At 36.2% G+C, this 21,482-nt stretch overlaps 1 protein-coding gene across 9 annotated transcripts in view; it reads right to left on the bottom strand.

The window, feature by feature from the left end:
- Kif6 (kinesin family member 6) overlaps window positions 1–21,482 on the bottom strand; it is a 390,004-nt gene that overhangs the window by 252,620 nt on the left and 115,902 nt on the right. For 8 of the 9 annotated variants that reach the window (XR_013425183.1, XR_013425184.1, XR_013425185.1 and 5 more), the window contains one exon: window positions 367–573. Coding sequence is in view for 4 of the 9 variants with exons in the window: in XM_040282597.2 (XP_040138531.2) it covers window positions 367–573 (207 nt within the window). In the remaining 5 variants the exon portion in view is untranslated. Of the gene's footprint in view, window positions 1–366; window positions 574–21,482 lie in introns of those variants that run through there. The other variant, XM_040282603.2, reaches the window with a different exon arrangement.

Below are 21,482 nucleotides of genomic sequence, written 5' to 3'. Positions count from 1 at the left end.
AAAATATCATGCTAAGTGAAATAAGCCAGACATAAAAGGACAAATATTGAAATAGTCACTTATATGAGGCACCTGGAATAGGCAAGATAACAAGTACAGAAGGTGGTATAGAGGCTACAGGGATAGGAGGGGATGGGAGCTATCCTTTAATGGGCACAGAGTTTCTGCTTGGGATTATGAAATGGATCTAGAAATTGATGGCGGTGATATTGCAGAACATGGTGAAAGTACTTGTCACTGAACTGTTCACTTAAAAAGACCAAAATGGCAAACTGTCTATTAGGTCTACTTAACAGAGAGTAGAATGGCAGATGCAAATGAAGTGCCAGGACATTGCTGCGGTGACGTCCCACTCTGCTGCCTTACCTGCTCCAAGTAGTGCAGTGACAAGTTGATATACTTGGCCTCGGTCAGAAGCTGGCCCCCTACGCCACTCTTGGCAACTCGCTCAGAGCCAGCCAGGTCAACCAGGTGGAGCTTGGCGTGCCGGACAGTTGCAGAGCCTGGCTCCTTGCTTGACAAGTGAATGGTGAAGATGCAGTGGGAACGGGTCGAGGCTTGGTTCATGGGAGTCTATGAAAGAAGAAACCGCAAACAAAAATAATTAGAACTGAGAACTTGGGAAGAGTGTCAAAAGATCTAAATGTATATTTCCAAAGATATAGCATTTCCCATGGAGCCAACACTGTCAAATGGAACAAAAACACTTGTAACTGAGACCTATAAAGTACGTGCTTTTCAATGTTATTACCTCCGATGACTGAAAACCAATGTGGATGGGTTAATTCAGAGAGTGACGTAAAGAAACGTTCTAGTGAGGTGAAGACCAAGTCCTCTCACCAGGATGACAACTTTATTTCATCACCCAGCTACAATCCATGCCTGTCCCTGGCCATCCATATTGAAAATGCCTACATTAACCTCATAGGAAGGAGACGAGAGTGTGTGTATCAAGAGAATGGTTATCACAGGATAAACACGATTCACAGACAAGGATGCCTACGTCACTGCTACTGCTCAACACCGAGCCACAGGCTCTAACCAGCATCATAAAAAAGAGACTGACATAGGGGCAGAATAATAGGAAAAGAATGCATTACAATGTCATTGTGTACAGAATATTTACAGTCAACCTAGAAAACTCAAGACCTTCTACAAAAAAAAAAAACTGATACGAATCAAAAAGTTTATCAATATTGCTAGATACAAAATCAATTAAATTCTAACAGCCCAACAACAATTAGGAAATCAAATATTATTCAGAATGGCAACAAAGACAAGGAGATAACAAGGGATTACTTATGTAAAAGATATGATCTATAGGGAACTGATGAAATAGTATTTAAGAACATAAAAAGAAAACCTGTAATATACTAATTCATAGATGAAAAAACTAAAAATCTACATATAAAAGTTTACATGTTAACCTATATATATAAAATGCAATTGAAATAAGAATATTTCAGGTTTTTTCCCCCAGAATAAGACAAAGTGCTTCTAAAAATCAAGTAGGAGAAAATCTTCATATAAAAAGGAAATTAATTTTGTGAAAGAAGCGAGGGCAGGGGGAGTGCTTGTCCTTCCTGACGTCCAGGTGTACCACAAAGCCATGGTCATTAGAGGAGCACTGAAGCAGGAGCAGACAACTAGGTCTATGGAACATGCTATGCTCAGTGAGCAACTCCAGTTAGGACAGAGGGGACATCACACTGCAGAGGAGAAATAACAGACTAATTAAGTAGTGGTGCTGGAATACCTGGCACTCCAGGTAGGAAAAGGTAAATTTAGGTTAACTTTTTACACTATATACACAGATTCAAAAATAAAATAAAGCCTTATGTGTATTAGCATCTGCCTATTACAGAAAACATCCAGCTTTTGATTTTTTGGGATTGCACTTAGCATGATATTCTCCAGCTTTATTCATTTACTGTCAAATGCCATCATTTTATTCTTCTTTAAGGCTGAGTAATATTCCATTGTGTATATGTACCACATTTTCTTTATCCATTCTTCTGTTGAAGGGCACCTAGGTTGATTTCACAGCTTTGCTATTGTGAATTGAGCTGCTTGAAACAGTGATGTGGATGCATCACTGTAATACGCTGATTTTAGGTCCTTTGGATATTAATTGAGAAGTGAAATGGTGCCTTAAGTGTAAAATAACACAACATTAACAAGAACACAAGAAAATATGGAAGTATATTGTAATCAGTCCAGGGTAGTAATGGATAGCTTTCAGATAACATAAAAAATAGAAAAATAAATTGACTCAAATATGATTTAAATATAATATTTGACAAAATATCCCCAAATTTAAAGACTTATGTAAGTGGGTGAAGATATTTGCAATATGTAAGTCTGATTAAAGATTAAGATTTGAAATACACAACTCATTACTCAAGAAAAACACAACTCAGAAAAAAAGGCAAAAGCTAGAATAAGGATACTATAAAGAAGGAATCTAAAAATGGTTAATGTATATTTGAAAAAAATGCTCCAATTTATAAATTTTGAGAACTATCTAACTTTGAAAAATAAAAATAAATGATTTCATACCCACGAGAATGCAAAAATTAAAAAGATAAAGTCTAGCACAACAAGTGCTGGTGAGGACCTAAGGAGATGGGAATTTTTATATACTGCTGATGGAAACGTAACTTAAGAACTTTAACAAGAGCAATTTGACAGTATGAGGCAACATTGTTAATGCATAAAACTCACAACCCACCAAGAAACTACTAGGTGTATCTCCTAGAGAGAATTCTTGGGTAGGTATATCAGGAGACACAGGTATAAGGACATTCACTGCAACATTATTTGGGAAATTGGTGCAAAATGTACAACTTAAATGAACATCTGCAGCAGAAGAGATTAATAGCCTGGGATAATTCAAAATACAGAGAAGTTAAAATGAAATAACCTTCAGAAATATTGACACAGATAGGTTTCTGAAGAAATTCCTCGTACTGAAGAAAAACAGCAAATTAAAGAATGATGTGAACCCTGTGATAAGAGTTTACGTAATCATACAAGTGTGACTACCTATTGTTCACGGGAGTATAACTAAAGTCACTAAAAGGATAACGATGTGGACCAGAAGGATAGAGCAAATTGATGATGGTGGTAGCCTTTTTGAGGGTTAGAAGTAGAAGGCCAACAAAGACACATCAGCTTTCTCTGTGACATGCTATTTCGTTTATTCAAAAATTATTAGAAGAAAATTCTGGGTTGTGAAAACTAAAATATGTTGGTCTTATTGTTCTCTGTACTTTTTTAGATTATAAATTTTCTACAAGAAAGAAAATGAGCTGAGTCAAGATGTTCGTTAGCAGTACCACCCTGTCAAATCATAAAAAAACTAAGACTATTCCAAATGAATATTCATGAGAGTCAATATGTTCAGATTCCCACCTTTGCAAAATGGGACTTAACCAAAGAATTTTGCTATGAATACACATGTATGCAGATAGGAAAACATATCTGGATGTTATTTCAACCAGAAATTCTTTCGTAAAAATAACTTCTTGATCTACACCATGGTTGATTTACACCAACTAGCAAAATATACAGATGGCATAGTTTCGGTGATGATGATGTAGCTAGTGAGTTAAATAGGCTGAAAATTTGACCCATTACTTGTTGCCACAATAACTATACACAAACCTAGCCAGTGTGTGATTTTGCATGCTAAAGTGGATCAGCAAATAACTGTGCATGTAAAACCGCAAATTCAAATTTAGAACCTAAGTTGAGGTGTTCTGGAAGTGACTGTAAGTTATTTGCAGAACTTAAACATGGGTTTCGTTTCACTGTTATATTCGCACAACAATAAATCCTACAGTACCGTAACGAAAGTCAAATTAACATTGATATAAACAAGTAACACAGACTATTGTCAACAGCTGTCTTCGGCTTCGAAACTGATATGGGGAAAGTGCAATCAAATGTGGACCATTAATAAACATTGGAGCGCGTGCCCATTTATTTCAAAGGAATATGATATTTACGAAAATGAAATTACATTTCTGGAGTCTATAATTAAAGTGCAGTAATATGCTGTAGAAGTCCATGCCTACAGTTTTGTAATGTCTCATAAATATTTTCTGCATGAAGTAGCGGTTGGTGTCCTTTTAGATAAAATTTTCTTAAACCTCAGAAAACATTCTTTATGTGGAGCTGTTTAAGTGTGATTGGATGTGCTGGTGTCTGCTCTGCGTTTAGTTAAGGACGTCTTCGTGTCTTGTGGGCATGCCCATTTGCTTGTCCTTTTAAAGGTAAAACCGTATTAAAATGTTTCTGAAATTGCCGGAGAACAGATGGCACCATTTAGGCAGATTCATTCAAATCTAAGCACACGTTTTAAACAAATGTGTTTTTGGCATCAGACTGTGCCTTTGGAAAAACTCTAAGGATGATTAATCATCTGTACACAGAGGGCTTTCACATTTCCTATCAGTCTACTTACAGAGCTGTGCTAGGCAAGGCAGAGACAAGAAGGAGAATAAGACATGGGCCTCGCCCTCAGGGAACTTGTAATCTAGTCAGGAATCAGAGCCAAATGTGTGAAATGAGAGTGCATGTGAAATGAGGGAGAGGCAAAAATGTGTGGTCAAGAAAACGATCTGTTCCCAGCACTGAGTGTCCTGATCCTCTAGTCCTATCTGAGAACCTGCCCATTCCTCTTCCTGGAAGCTCCTTGTCCTCTGCCCACTGCCTGGTTTCTAAAGCCAAGGGCTCTCCAGCTTCTTCTCCCTCCCTAACCACTCTGTCTCCTTTTCCTTCACGGCACCCTCTTTCCTTCAGCTGTGGCCTTGAGATTTCTTCCCCTTGGGAACACACCTTTGACAGCCTCATCCTCATTGGATAGGCTCTAGAGTATAATAAAAAATCACAAATCAAAAACCTTAAAAATTTGGCATCGATGAACTAGTTTCAAGTCTTGGTTCTGACATTTGCTAGAGTTAAAAGCTTCAACAAATTTGCATGAGGTAATTTTGGTTTTCATCTCTCTGAAATGCCATAATAAGACATGCTTTGCTGCAAAGAATTATATTACATACCAGTTGAGTTGCTAAGTGTTGAAGTGCTCTGTGAACTGTAAAAAGGATCACATAACTTCCATCACTGTTGATCTTCACTCTGTTCTGGTGCCTCCCCATTCATATTTCCTACCCTCAGGTTCTCAGCACACCAGCTTAACTAACAGCTGTCACTAAAACGCCCTGCTTGTATCTTGAACATAATGCTCCCCCAAACAACCACGTAACTTTCCCTCCCAGTGGCCCATGGGTGGATGTCCAATCCATCCTACTCCTCTCGGACTCCACTTCCTCCCATCTTCTTCATTAATCAATTACCCCTTACCTCTCACCTGGGCTGCTGATTTCTCTTCTCATTAGTCTCTCCATATTTACTTTGTCCCTCTGACCATTCTCTATCTTCAAGAGTAATATTTTTAAAAGGAATATTTAATTATGTCAACCTTATCCAAATCCCTGAGTTAAATGAGTATGCTTCCTAACACCAAATATCTCTATTTCTTTCAACTATGTCTTATACAACTGTTCATCAAAATCCTTTTAAATGTGGCATGCTGAATTGAATATATTTTTTTTAAATGTAGACTAGGCTCAGCAGAGAACATTGATGTATTATTTCCTGGAATCTGGGTCATCCAGATCTGGTATTGCTAATAAATAACACATGAAGTGTTATTTTGCCAGATTTTCTGTAGCCTTACCCATGCATGGAATTTCTTTCACACACACACACACACACACACACACACACACACACACACACACACAAATTTATCTGATGACTACATTTGATTAGTCTTTAATCCAACATTATAATCCACTGGATCTTACTTAATTTTCAATTCTGTGCTATCTACAAATGACAACATTTGCATATATTCATCTGACTAATTTGTAAGACCTTTCATGGAGACCACCTCTGCTCTCCACCCTATTAAATAACAGTTATGGGTACTTTACAACTGGCTTCAATCCAAGTACTTTCATGCACCTTCTATTTCTCTTTATATCCCTTAAGGATATTTTGAGAGACTTATTAAATAAACTGAATTCATTTGATCTATAAGTTTGTATAACCCTACCAGAAAAGTGAATGAAATTAGTTTAAGGCAAATAATGCTCTTTCCTAATTGCTTGCTAATTATTATTTAATGAATTTTTATTATCAATTTCTACTATTGGACTTGGTATCAAAATATTACATTATAATTTTCCATTTTCTTAAATTGAGAACACAATATTTTATTTTATGATGTGGAAGTTTAAAAGCCAGGCTCACTAGGTCCTGCACGGATTCATCACTGCAGAAGCTTATGGTCAGTGAAAGTTCTTGTCCTGTTTCTCCTCTTCAGTGTAGTCAAATCTTACTTTTAAATGAAAGCCTGTCCTTCTGAAAGGTTTCCTCCTTTACAAAGATTCTCCATGTCCTTCTTCCTCTCACTGTGACTCCAAGCTCCTAATTCATCATTGTGACCCTAGTATAACCTTGTAGTGTCAAACAATGCTTGCTAAATTGTTGATTCTTGCTCATTTCTCATTTTCTGGAATCTTTGTGGCACACTCCATAAGTTTTTAAAATCTCCAAATAATTCTGGGACTACATCTGCAAACTTTCTAAATCTATGAAATATTGTTCTCTTGAACCTAAAAATTAGAAAGATTTGAATTGAGAACACAATATTTTATGACTTACATTTTCTCTTACCTATCTTGGGTTTCAATTATTTTTGTGTCTGACTCCAGAGCTCTTAACCTCTGTCCTCTACATCTTCAACTGCCTTTCCCTTGTCTGGAATGTCCTCTTGCTTGTCACCAAAGTATATTCTTTCCCTCCTGCCAAAGCCCACTCAAAATGATCTTCATCGATTCCCAGGGACTATTGCCAATTAGCTTTACTCGTTGTATTCAAAAAGGACACTTGCTGTTTATATACATAGTAGATGATCATTAATATCCAAATCCCAGAAGAAGTCAAAGGATGTGTTGTTCCAAATGGATTTCTAAGTATTCATCATTTAAAAATTATGACATTTTAATGAACAATATGAGGGTAGTAAATGGTGATGATGTGGTCTGTTCAGCTGCAGATGGAGTGGTGCAGATTGTAAAAGGTGACTCAAAAAAATGATCCTGCCTGAAGATGGTGGCTTCAAAATGTCCATGCAGAAGGGCTTTGGAGCAGCCATGTGGTGGAGGGGTTGGTGGCTGAAGCTGCTTTTGCAGAGTGCTTTACATAATACAGGATTAAGAGAGAGAACATCAAAAGCCTATACTGCAGACTGGCAGGCAGCACTGAAGCCCCTTCTTCAGCCTTTAAGCCCCTTCTTACTGGTACCCACTAAGCCACCACTCTCAGCAGCTGTTTCAGATGGTTAAAAAAAATCTCAAATTTCATCGGACAAGAATCATTTTCTACAGGACAGGAGATACTCCTAAACTAAAAGGGAAATTTGAAAATAAACAGTGATTCAGTTTTTCTGTTTGTGAGTGTGTGTGGCCAGCCACTTTTAAGATTGAAAATTTTGATTTGGAGAATACGAATCACTAAGTGAAATGTTTGTGTTTACATAATATGCTATTTTTTTTGGAACATTAGGAAACTCATATGTTTCCAATCACTTCAGAATGATGGTAGATAGTTGACACAGCCTTCTGCAGTTCAGCTTCTTTATATCACATTATAAAGTTTTCTAGAATCCTTTGAATGCTTATTTAGGCTCCACTTCCACGTAGGTTACTCAGCTGCTACTATCCACAGCACAAGGCCATTGCCCAGCTCCCCCCACCTCACCAGACACCCCAGAGCTAGAAGCAGACGGACTCCATCTTGGAAAACCTTCCTTGCCATTTTTTGGTGGGCATGGCTATCAGATCAGATCTCCATTTGAGCAGGTGATATATTTTTGATATTGGGATATATTAACATTGTCCTTCTCCACAAAGGAGAGATCTTGGAACCCTACAAGAGCACTACAAATTTATAGGGTAAAAACAATAAAACACCAGATCCACAGCTAGAAAGGAAGACACATGAGCAACATGAAAAGACAAGGGAAGAAAGTACCATAAACAAATCAAGACACCACATCTTTAGAAGCATTGGCAGCTACAGCAGAAAAAGTGACAGAGAAAGATTCAGGATGTACATGGTTAAAATGTTTTGGGATCTCAAAGAAGACATAAGAGAACAAATACAGGCACTGAAAGATCATTTTGACAATGAGCTACATAAAAAATCCAAGAAGCAAAAGATCACCTCAACAGGGAGATAGAGGTTCTAAAAACAAAAACAAACAAACAAACAAACAACCCCCCCAAAAAAACAGAAATCTTTGAAATTAAAGAAATAATAAACCAAATTAAAAACTCAAATGAAAGCATCACCCAACAGAGTAGACCACTTAAAAGATAGAACATCAGATAATGAAGATAAAATAAATCATCTTGAAAAGAACATAGACCACAAAGTGGAAATGATAAGAAACCATGAGCAGAACATTCAAAAGAAATATGGGATAGCATAAAAAGACCAAATTTACGAGTTATTGGGATAGAAGAAGGCAAACAGGTCCAAACCAAAGGAATGAACAATCTATTCACTGAAATAATATCAGAAAACTTTCCAAACATGAAGAATGAATTGGAAATCCGAATTCAAGAAGCCTGCAGGATGCCAAATGTACAAAGTCACAGACCCACACCAAGGCACATTATAATGAAAACGCCCAACAAACAGAATAAGGAGAGAATTTTAAAAGCCACAAGAGAAAGGAATCAGATTACATATAAGGGAAAACCAATTAGGAAACAGCAGATTTATCAACAGGACCCTGAAAGCTAGAAGAGCTTGGAACAACATATATCAAGCTCTGAAAGATAATGGGTGCCAACCAAGAATCTTGTATCCAGCAAAATTAAGCTTTAGATTTGAAGAAGAAATAAAAACCTTCCACGATAAACAAAATTTAAAAGAATTTATGGCTAGAAAACTGGCACTACAAAACATCCTTGGCAAAATATTTCATGAAGAGGAAATGAAAAACAACAATGAAAATCAGCAGAGGGAGGTAGTACACTAAAGGAAAAACTAATCAAAGAGGAAAACCAAGTCAAGTTAAATAACAAAAATAAACAAATATGTCTGGAAATACAAACCATCTCAATAACAACCCTGAATGTTAACGGCTTAAACTCACCCATCAAAATACATAGACTAGCAAATTGGATTTTAAAAAAAGACCCAACAATATGCTGCATCCAAGAGATTCATCTGATAGGAAAAGATATACACAGACTGAAGGCAAAAGGTTGGGAAAAATCATACCACTTACATGGATTGTGGAAGCAAGCAGGGGTTTCCATACTCATATCAGATAAAGTAGACTTCAAGCCAAAGTTAATCAAAATGGATAAAGATGGACACTACATACTGCTGAAGGGAACCATACACCAACAATACATAACAATCATAAATATATATGCACCAAACAGCTATGTTCATCAAACAACTCTTCTCAAGTTCAAGAGTCAAATTGACCAGAACACAATAATCTTGGGTGACTTTAACACACCTCTCTCATCACTGGATAGATCTTCCAAACAAAAGTTGAATAAAGAAACTATAGAACTCAATAACACAATCAATACCTTAGAGTTAACTGACATATAGAATATTTCAATCTGCATCAAGTGGATATACTTTCTTCTCAGCAGCACATAGATCCTTCTCTAAAACAGACCACATACTATGCCACAAAGCAACTCTTAGTAAATACAAAAAAGAAGAGACACTACCATGCATTTTATTAGATCAGATAAAATTTTTTATTTCTTATTTTGTCCTTGATGGCCAATTCCATTGGCCATCAAGGACAAAATAAGCATTGGACATCAAGGACAAAATAAGAAATAAAAAATTCTCCATCACCTGGGGACTAAACAATATGCTACTGAATAAACAATGGGTTACAGAAGACATCAAGGAGGAGATTAAAAAATTCTTAGAGATAAATGAGAACATAGACATAACATAACGAAATCTCTGGGACACTATGAAGGCAGTACTAAGAGGAAAATTCATTACATGGAGTTCATTCTTTAAAAGAAGAAAAAGTCAACAAATAAATGACCTCACACTACATCTCAAAGCCCTAGAAAAAGAAGAACAAATCAACAGCAAAAGCAGTAGAAAGCAAGAAATAATAATTAGAGCTGAAATCAATGAAATCAAAACTAAAGAAAAAATTGACATAACAAACAGTTGGTTCTTTTGAAAAAAATAAATAACATTGACAGACCTTTATCTCTGCTAACAAAGAAAAGGAGAGAGAGAGAGAGAGAGAACTCAAATTACCAGCATACATGATGAAAAAGTTAATATCACAACAGACACCACAGAAATTATAGAGGATAATTGGAAATTATTTTGAAATCCTATACTCCAATAAAATAGAAGACATTGAAGGCATCAACAAATTTCTTAAGTCATATGATTTGCCCAGATTGAGTCAGGAAGATATACACAATTTAAACAGACCAATATCAAGAGAGGAAATAGAAGAAGCCATCAAAAGTTTACCAACCAAGAAAAGCCCAGTACCAGATGGATACACAGCCGAGTTCTACAAGACCTTTAAAGAAAAACTAATACCAATACTCTTCAATTTATTTCAGGAAATAGAAAAAGAGGCAGTAATTCCAAACTCATTTTATGAGGCCAATATCACCCTGATCCCAAAACCAGGCAAAGATACATCAAAGAAAGAAAACTTCAGACCAATATCTCTAATGAACATAGATGCAAAATTCTGAATAAAATTCTGGCAAATCAAATACAAAAACATATCAAAAAAATTGTGCACCATGATCAAGTGGGATTCATCCCAGGGATGCAAGGTTGGTTCAACATATGGAAATCAATAAATGTAATTCATCACCTCAACAGAATTAAAGATAAGAATCATATTATCATCTCAATGGATGCAGAAAAGGCATTTGACAAAATAAAGCACCCCTTTGTGTTCAAAACACTAAACAACTAGAAATAACAGGAACATATATCAACATCGCAAAGGCTATCTACGCTAAGCCTCAGGCCAACATCATTCGAAATGGAGAAAAATTGAAGGCATTCCCTCTAAAAACTGGAACAAGACAGGGATGCTCTGTTTCACCACTTCTATTCAACATAGTTCTTGAAACACTGGCCAGAACAATTAGACGAAAGAAATCAAAGAGATATGTATAGGAAAAGAAGAACTAAAGCTAGCACTATTTGCTGATGATATGATTCTATACCTAGAAAACCTAAAAAAACCCACCAGAAAACTTCTAGAACTAGTAAGTGAATTCAGCAAACTAGCAGGATATAAAATCAACACCCATAAATCAAAGGCATTTCTGTATATCAATGACAAAGCCTCTGAGAAGGAAATGAGGGAAACTATCCCATTCACAATAACCTCAAAAAAAAAAAATAAGATACTTGGGAATCAACAACAGAGATGAAAATCTATATAATGAAAACTATAGAACCATAAAGAGAGAAATCAAAGAAGACCTTAGAAGATGAAAAGTTCTACCTTGCTCTTTGATAGACAGAATTAATATTATCAAAATAACCATACTACCCAAAGCACTATACAGATTTAATGCAATTCCAATCAAAATCCCAATGGAATTCCACATAAAAATAGAAAAAGCAATCATGAAATTCATCTGGAAAAATAAGAGACCTAGAAGAGCTAAATCAATCCTTAGCAGGAAGAGTGAAGCAGGTGGCAACACTATACCAGACCTTAAACCACACTACAGAGCAATAGTAACAAAAACAGCATGGTATTGGCACCAAAACTGATAGATCAATGGTAGACCAATGGTACAGAATAGAGGACACAGAGACTAACCAACAAAACTATAATTATCTTATATTAGACAAAAGTGCCAAAAACATGTACTGGAGAAAAGATAGCATCTTCAACAAATGATGCTGGGATAACTGGAAATCCATATGCAACAAAATTAAATTAAACCCCTATCTCTCACCATGCACAAAACTCAACTCAAAGTGGATCAAGGACCTAGGAATTAAACCAGAGACTCTACATCTAAAGAAGAAAAAGTATGCCCTATTCTTTATCATGTGGGATTAGGCCCTAACTTCCTTAATAATACTCCTATAGCATAAGAATTAAAACCAAGAATCAATAAATGGGATGGGAATCAAACTAAAAAGTTTCTTCTCAGCCAAAGAAACAATCTGTGAGGTGAACAGAGAGCCCACATCCTGGGATCAAATTTTTACCCCTCACACAACAGATAGAGCACTAATCTCTAGGGTATATAAAGAACTCAAAAAGCTAAGCATTGAAAAAACAAATAACCCAATCAACAAACGGACCAAGGACCTGAACAGTCACTTCTCAGAAGAGCATATACAATCAATCAACAAATATATGAAAAAATGCTCATCATCTCTAGCAATCAGAGAAATGCAAATCAAAAGTACTCTAAGACATCATCTCTAGTCAGAATGGCAGCTATTATGAAGTCAAACAACAGTAAGTGTTGGAGAGGTTGTGGGGGAAAATGTACACTTATACATTGCTGGTGGGACTGTAAATTGGAAAGCAGTATGGAGATTCCTTGGAAATCTGGGAATGAAACCACCATTTGACCCAGCTATCCCTCCCCTTGGACTTAAAAACAGCATACTACAGGGACACAGCCACATCAATGTTTATAGCAGCCCAATTCACAATAGCTAAACTGTGGAGCCAACCTAGATGCCCTTCAGTGGATGAATGGATAAAAAAATGTGGCATATATACACAATGGAATTCTATTCAGCATTGCAAGAGAATAAAATCATGGCATTTGCAGGTAAATGGAGAAGATAATGCTAAGCAAAGTTAGCCAATCCCCCCAAAACAAATGCCTAATGTTTTCTCTGACATAAGGAGGCTGACTCATAGTGGGGTAGGGAGGGGGAGCATGGGAAGATTAGATGAATTCTAGATAGGGAAGAGAGGTGGGAAGGAAAGGGAGGGGCAGGGGATTAGCAAGAATGGTGGAATGGAATGTGATAGACATCATTATCCATTATCCAAAGTACATATATGAAGATACGAATTGGGTGTCAACACACTTTATGTATAAACAGAGATATGAAAAATTGTGTTATATATGTATAATAAGAATTGTAATGCAAAAAACCAAAGTACATGTATAAAGGCATGAATTGGCATGAGCATACCTTATATACAAAGATATGAAAAATTGTAGTCTATATGTGTAAAAGAATTGTAATGCATTACACTGCCATGTATTTAAAAAATAAAATCAATAAAACTAAAAAAAAGAAAATTAATCCTTATTTATTTCTTGCCATAAGATAACTTTCTTTTCATTCCTGTGCATCACAATCCTTTTTTCCTCCAACCTTTCTGATATTTTTGACTAAAATATTTCAACAAGAATTTCCATTAGCTTTGAACAAAGGAATATATATATAAATATAAGAGAAACCAGTTAATTTGTGTAATTAATATGATGATGATGATGATGATGATAATAAAGAATTTCTACTAATTTAAGAATAGGTTGGGTGAAGAAAATCTCTTTGAGACTGAACAGAATGTTATAATATTTATTCCAAAGACTCCTTAAAGCAAACCAACTATGAAGACCAACAGCTACCACAGAATCCAGAATCCAACTTTTCACTTTAATTCCCTTGGAGTGATAACACTTTCTAGACTGAAACCCTTAGTGATTTGTTCCTCTGCTCATTTGTTCTCTCTGAATTAAAGACCAAAAAGATCAACCTCCATGGGGTGTTCTAAATGTTTTCTGGACTCCCCAGCCCTTAAGATTAAACCTCACTCTTAAACTAGGGATTACCTGATCTATCTTTCATGCTTCAGTTACTTATCTAGTTCTTCCCATATTAAATGGTTGGATTAGGAGGTCCACAATTCCCTCCATGTTCTCTAACTCAGCCTGAAAAAGTGAGGTCTGACTAAACCTTGTGGTTTAGCTCTTGACCCTATAAATATGTGCCTTGATGTTGGCTGGGCCGGTTCAGGTCACACTGCCTAGCAGCAAAATAGGCCAACTGGATACCCCTGATTTTCATTTCTGACTTTTCTCTTTATAAAATACCTGACTTTTAGAAAAATAATGAAAATTATTTTCATTCCTTATCTATCATATTGTCAAAGTAGTTTTGTAAAACAGAAAAACAGACTAGGCACATCAATTTTATTAAGTAAAGAAAAAACTTTAGCGCAATCAAAATATTAGAGAATGTTCTAGTGATTATGATTCACCTTTCTGATAAGAATAGCTTCGTATGTTTTATCATATATCTCTTCTAACAAGTGTGGAATCAATTTGACTTTTAAAGTTTTACATCCTCAAAAATCTATCAGCTGACTTACTTAATCTTAGGAAAACTGAATGTCAGAATTAGTGATGGTTCTGCTGCAATGTTCTCTGCAGGATGACAGGACTCAGAAGCTTTCTTCCCTGTTGGTCATTTATTCAGGACATGGCAATTCAAAGTCAAGTGTATTTATGTCAAAATGTAAGTCTGCTGAATGAAGATATATATGTTTACCCACACAGTGTCTTTAATTGAAACATGTTCAATTACCATCCCTGCATATCATGTGGATGATCATCCCACTAATATAAAGGTTTGGTTTCTGAACAATGAAAACTATATAATTGTAATATCCCCTCCTGGCTTTTTTTTTTTTTTTAACTTGACTACAGAAGAATCAAGCTAAACCTAGTCCTCAATAAGTTATTCTTTACAATTGTCTACCACAGTCCCTTTTCATCTTTTAGACAGAGTTAAATTTTCTTCTCTTCCTTTTAAAATTCAGTCTGGCTTAAAAATGTCCTAATCTGACCATACACATAATTGGAGTAATAATAAAATCAGGCTAAAAGGGCTAATGAATTTATAGGAGTTTATCCAAAACTTCAGAGTAAACTTTCAATGTATATGATTCAACTCAAGAGTCTAGGTAAACTATACTGTATATAGGAAACTAGGATACTAATACCAAGAGAAATTCAAATCTACTTTTGTGTAATTTTGTTCTTACAAAAGAAATTGATGGTGACAGCTCAGTGTGATCTTTGTGTCTGAACATCAAGATCAGAAACAGACATAAATTTGAGGACAATGACACTCACCAAAGAGAGGCTGAAGGAACAACTCTAGAAGACCAGATGTCTAGGATTAGGTGTAGTATTCCACTCCAATTTATCATCCAATAACATTCTCTCCACACTGTGAAGATTCTATGGTTCCCTCTCTGGCCATGAAGATCCCTGGCTGTTTATTGGCAAGATTCCAAATGGCATACCCAAACAACAGAATTAGTCACTGAAGCCTTTTGGTGACTAATAAGAGCCTTGTTTCCTCCCTTGTAGCTTGGAACCAGTATAAGGAATAGACACAAGACAGCCCACTAAAAAACTGAAAACATCCATCAGTGCTAAAGAGTAGCTTCCGTGCTTAAAATGACAGCCAACATCACCTTCCTACCAGTCTTCCCAGGTATTACTGATTTGTAAGATAATCCACAAGCAATGTATCTGAATCATCTCAGTTTCTTGCAGTAATGGTCTCACTCAGGCTATTGCTAGGCCTGTCTGTCCTCTGACCAATTTCTTCCTCTTTCCTACTTTGCTCTACTCCACAGAGACACAGAGTTCTAAAGGCAGCATTTTCCAAGAGCCTTTGTAGCTGGCATCCAGCTGGGAAGACAGTGAGGGGGAGGAAATACCCTGGCTTCTCCTTCCTCACTACCACAAATCTCTTGCCAGCACCTCCTACTGAGTCCTGCCTACTGATTTAGTAGCTTCCTGCTGTTAGAAATCTCTGGGCTGCACCACTACTCCATTTGGCTTCTTAGATTTTCCATCACCTATGAACAAAATTACCTTCACTGAATTTCCTGTTGGAATACTCAGAGGTTTGTGTTCTTGATCAGGTCCTGACTGATACACTCAGATACAATTTAATAAGTGTTCTCAGATTATGATGTAGGATTCGTACAAATAAAACAGTTGGATATTCCTTTTCAAAATTACAAGGGAGATATGACCTATTTTGTCACCCAAGATCCCTTGAAGAGGTATGCATACACGTTACCTATAATTCATTGCCTGTAATTTTGCTTTCTGAACAATAAAAAGCATATAACACAAAAGGACAAATGTTTCCTTTGTTTTCACTTGTTTGCCTGAATAATTAGAACTACATTTTGTCTTAAATGGTAATAATTAACTTATCCTAATTACCAATATATTATTTTTCTTCTTTTCAATTGAGTTTACCTTTTGAAAAAAACATTATCTCCATTTTGTCCAGATTTATACGTGTTTTCATATTGTAAACTGCTTCAAATCTTTTTGGAAGATAAATGATATTTACCACACTAATAAAAACATTTTTTTTAAAAATTAAAAGATCCATGCTGGGGGTAGAGTTGTGGCTCAGTGGTAGAGCGCTTGCCTGGTATGTGTGGGGTGCTGGGTTCGATTCTCAGCACCACATAAAAATAAAATAAAGGTACTGTGTCCAACTACAACTAAAACCAACAAGAATAACAAAAGATCCATGCTGCATTTAAATTTTTATAAGGAGTATGTTAACTTTTCATTACTGTGACCAAAATACCCTATAATAAGAACTACTTAGAGGTCCTTATTTTGGCTCAATTACAGAGGTTTAGTCCATGGTGGACCAACCTCATTGCTTAGGGCCCAAGGTGAGGCAGAACATCATGGTGGAAGAGGACTCCCCATTCATGGTGGCCAGGAAGCAGACAGAGAAAAGGGGAAGGTGTCCAGGGTATGACCCAGTGACCCAACTCTACCAGTCATTCTCCATCTGCCTATGGTTAACACCAATTAGCCCAATTCAAACTAGGACAGATGGATTAGGATACTGTTCTCATAATCCAATCATTTACCTCTGAATACTCCAGCATTAACACAGGAGTTTTGGAGACACCTCATATCCAAATCATATCAAATAGCACCAAAATCTCAGAAGCTTAAAATCACAAATGTTTCCTCCTTGGTTACATATTTGTCCAACATGGCTTAGTGGTGATAAACTGTGATCACATAAACTGTGATCCCTGGGCTTGACATTTAGATAACCAAGGCTGGCGGAGGCACCGACCTCCTGTGAGGCCACCACTCTACAGGATGTTTCACAGTGAGCCACAAGAGGGAAGAGATGAACGAGGACCACCATCTCTCACACTCCACTGGTAAGAACAAGTCAAAGGAACACTAGCAACTTCAAGGAAGGATTGTGCTAGAAAAAAGAAACTAGAAGTTTTGGTGAGAACCAGTAATTTCTACCATGCTCATTATTTTAAAAATCTAATCAACACAAAAGTGAGCAATGATGAAAGTGAAAATCTTCAAATAAAAAATAATAATATTAATGTTTGCTAAATACTGATTAGACATATCTTTATACATATGTGTATGTGTGTGTGTGTGTGTATGTGTATGTGTATACATATTTACAGAAGTGGAAAAACAGTAGTACTTTTACTAAAGCAAAGATATACATATCATTATTAACTGAGAGTTATTGAATTTTCTTTGAACTTAACAGGAAAGAGAAATGAATGGCACTCAAGGAATTTATAAGCTTCAGACATACATGTATATGAATATGTATCTTCATGGTAAGAGTGAATATCTTTTTTCTAAAAGATTTTCTTTAGAGTTAACAAAAAACTCAGAATATTAAGGAACTTGGGACACTATATTTTTAAACTATATAGTTTACATTATCTAGAATATATAGTGTGTCAATATATGTATATGTGTGTGCATATATATATGTATTTATACATACACACACACACACACACACACACACATACACAGAGTATATATTCATTTCCTGTTAGGGAATATAAGGAAATTTGCTTCTTACAATATCTCTTCTAAGTCTAAATTTCTGTTAGAACTATTATCGTGTTTTTATTTTCAAAACCGACAATATTTACCCAGTGGTTGAGTTCTATGTCTACATTTCAATAAATTCAGTGCTTCCTACAGTCCTTCCATAATGCTTCTCGGTTCCTGGGATATTTCAATTTACCTCTTAGTTGGCTAGACTTCATGATCAAATCATTTTTAAAACAGATACCTGGGCATATTTTTTCTCCCTGAATTCACATATGCTTAAAGATATTTGCTGCTTTTGTTTTTTTTAAGGACAACTTGACAATTTGGTGGAGTATAAAATTATTGGGACACATAATATCCCTGCTTCAGAACTCGTTCCACTGTCTTCCGGCACTGAATGTCGCTGTGAAAATGTGTGAAAACAATCTATTTTATTTTTATTCATAGTTGACTTCTGTTTTCGGACTGGATGCCCAGAGGCTCTCTCTTTAGCTTAGGAGTCAAGTAGCTTCAGCAGAGGGTTTCTTTGACACAGTCTGCCTTTTCATCTGCAGATTCCAATAATTACAAATATCAGGGAACTTCCTTTCCATCCATGTTCTTCTGTTACCTTTGTTCTTTGCATGTATAATTGGTTTCTATGCATCATTGGCTTCTTCACCTCTCTTTCTAGTTACCCTCTTCTCTCATTACTTTTAATCTTTTGTTATTTTTCAAACCCACTTTTTCCTTCCTCTTCCTCTTCTTTTTTCTCTTCTTCCTCCTTTTTGCTTCTCAGGCACTTTGCCTTGTTAATGGCTTTCCTTTCTCTTCTGTTGCTTTCCTGAGTTCTTCAAGTTTGCTTTTCTTCGTCTTATAATCATTTTATTTGAACTCTTTTTATAACTTTTAGCTATTTTTTAAAGCAAAGATTATATTTAGGGGACACAGTTAGGGTTGTAAAGAACACATTCTCTGCTCCTTGATATAACTGGTCTTCCAATGTGTATCCCTTATATATGGCGAGGTCCTGGGCTGTTTTCTTTCTGATAAATTTCATCTTTGAAAAAATAATATCTTTCCTGAAGAGTCATGTTAGGGGAAGGATGTGGGAATATTAGGTGTGTGTCCTGAGTACTTTTCATTATGTCTCTTACTTCCTAAGCCTTAAGAACATAAACCCCTCTGTAGTCTGCAGTGTGGGTTGAGTCATAAGCTCCCTAGACCTCACTCACCAAAGGCCATCTTTCTTGGCCTGAGCCTAGACCACTGATCACTAAAATGGCCTGTGTTTAAGGTTCATCCTTGACTCCACCTTCTATAACCCAGAATGAATGTCTGTATTAAAAGTCCCACCACTTCTTCATACTTGCCTCTTCTCTCAGATCTCATCACTCTAACCAAAAGATCATTGGATTTGTGTTTGAGAATGGTGAGCCTTTCTTTAGGGGAAACTCTATCCTGCCTGAGGTTGGAGGACACTTGTGTTGGCTCTCAGCACCCTCCCTCACCATAATTCAAATTTCATAGTATTTGGCAGGTTTTCTCATTCTTTGAGGTTATGGCTATTTCCTTCTTTCACTGAAGATGGCTTTTCCTCTCTATTTTTCTATTTTCGTACTGTCGTTGGTGAATTTCACTAACAGAGAATAGAGTAAAAATGGCTTTCTTCTACTATTTTTAATTAGAGCTGAGAATTTTAAATATCAGAAGAAACTCTAGGACTAATTTTTACAGCCAAAAGACTGTGTTCCTCTAACAATTTATCTGAACTATGTACACGTTCACATTCTAATAATGGCTGTTACCGTACCACTTCATTTAATCAATGTTTTAGATCTCTAAACTCATGGTTCATGTAATACCACTAAATTAGGTCAGATGGGAGCAGAATTTAAGCTATGTTACAACACAGAAGCAACAGTTAAATAACATTTCATATTTCTCATTTATAAAAATATGAGAAAGAGAAAGTTTATAGTATAGTATACTAAGGGTTTTCAAAATTTTAAGTTTCCTTCCTTCTGTACTTTCTAGGTTTATACAACAGATTAGAGAAGATGATAGCACTGTCAATACACCTTTTGCTAAGGCTTCTAGCTGCCTAATGGGACCCAATAATAAGAACACCTATTTTTACTGCAGTATTGTCAGGGCCAATACTTATTTTTTTGTGTGCTGTGTATTTTGCTCTTCCTAGCCTCAGAAAATCTTGTAATAAACCTACTGATTACATAGAACTAATATATCTTTCAACCAAAAATTCATTAAGATGTCTTAGTGTCCCTCTAAAGGTCCAGTGGAGCTAAGTATGTTGATACACACCTGTAATTCCATCTACGTGAGAGGCTGGGACAGGACTATAGCAAGTTCAAGGTCAGCCTCAGCAATTTAGAGAGACCCTGTCACAAAACATAAAATAAAAAGGGCTGAGATATAGCTTGGTAATAAAGTGCCCCTGGGTTCGATTCCAGTACCAAATAATCATAATGATGATGATAATAATAAAAAATATAAAAGTCTAGTGGAATATAATTTTGGAACACTAGTCACAACGAAATCCTTTTGTTCTCTGCACACCTCACCCAAGATCAGGGCTTTGGCATGGTGTTAACAAGCAATCCCATGGTAGAGCAGCTCTTTCCTTCCTGTGTTGTTCTCATGTTATTAGATAACAGGTCTCACAACAGCTATTCCTATAACTCTGACATAAACCTACTAACTCCCACTCAAACTGTCTCCCCAAAGCCTTTCTACTTCTACAAGGTCATACAACTCACTCTGAAACTCTGATAATGTGGGAAGATTGAGAGCTTATAAAACTCATCAGCACTACTTAGAAAAATAAAGAATGTTTTATTTCAAGAGAAGAATCAGATATAAAGACTCTAATAGCTCCTAAGAAAACAATTTATAAATCCCATCAGCTTTGTTGGTAGGCTAATTATTTGGAAAGTAAGTAAACTTTTCCCAAAAGTCTTGAGTTCATACTTTCCTTTTTCTTTCCCTCTTTCTTTTTTCTTCCTTTTCTTTTCCCACACCCAAATGAAGATTGAATCCAGGGGCTCTCCCCAGGTCCCTTCCCTTCTCTTCCCTTCCCTTCCATTACTGTGACAAGGTATCTCAATTGCCCAGGCTGACCTTGAACTTGTGATCCTCCTGCCTCAGCCTCCTCAGTAGGAGTATCTGGGATATAGGTGCATGTCACTCCATCCAGCGAGTTTACAATATTTTTTTAAAAAATCTGTTGAAGTCATCTGTACTGTTTTCTGTATTTACCAACAAATACTACTGTTACTGAAACAGGCCTGTTTTGCCTGCCCCACTGGGCAGCATGCCAATCACTGAAATGAGGAATTTTGAGAAAGAGAGTTTACTCATGAGGTGACCAAGCATAAAAAAGGGAGAACAAGTACTAAATCTACTTCACCAGGATAGGGCTTATGGACAATCTTGCCATACAGAAGATGGTGATTTAAAGCATGGGAAATGATGATTGGAGGA

This window comes from Ictidomys tridecemlineatus, chromosome 8, assembly GCF_052094955.1.
Source record: "Ictidomys tridecemlineatus isolate mIctTri1 chromosome 8, mIctTri1.hap1, whole genome shotgun sequence".
Classification (NCBI taxonomy): Eukaryota; Metazoa; Chordata; class Mammalia; order Rodentia; family Sciuridae; genus Ictidomys; species Ictidomys tridecemlineatus.
Note: the sequence above shows the minus strand (reverse complement) of the source record. Positions and strands in the feature narration are given on the sequence as shown.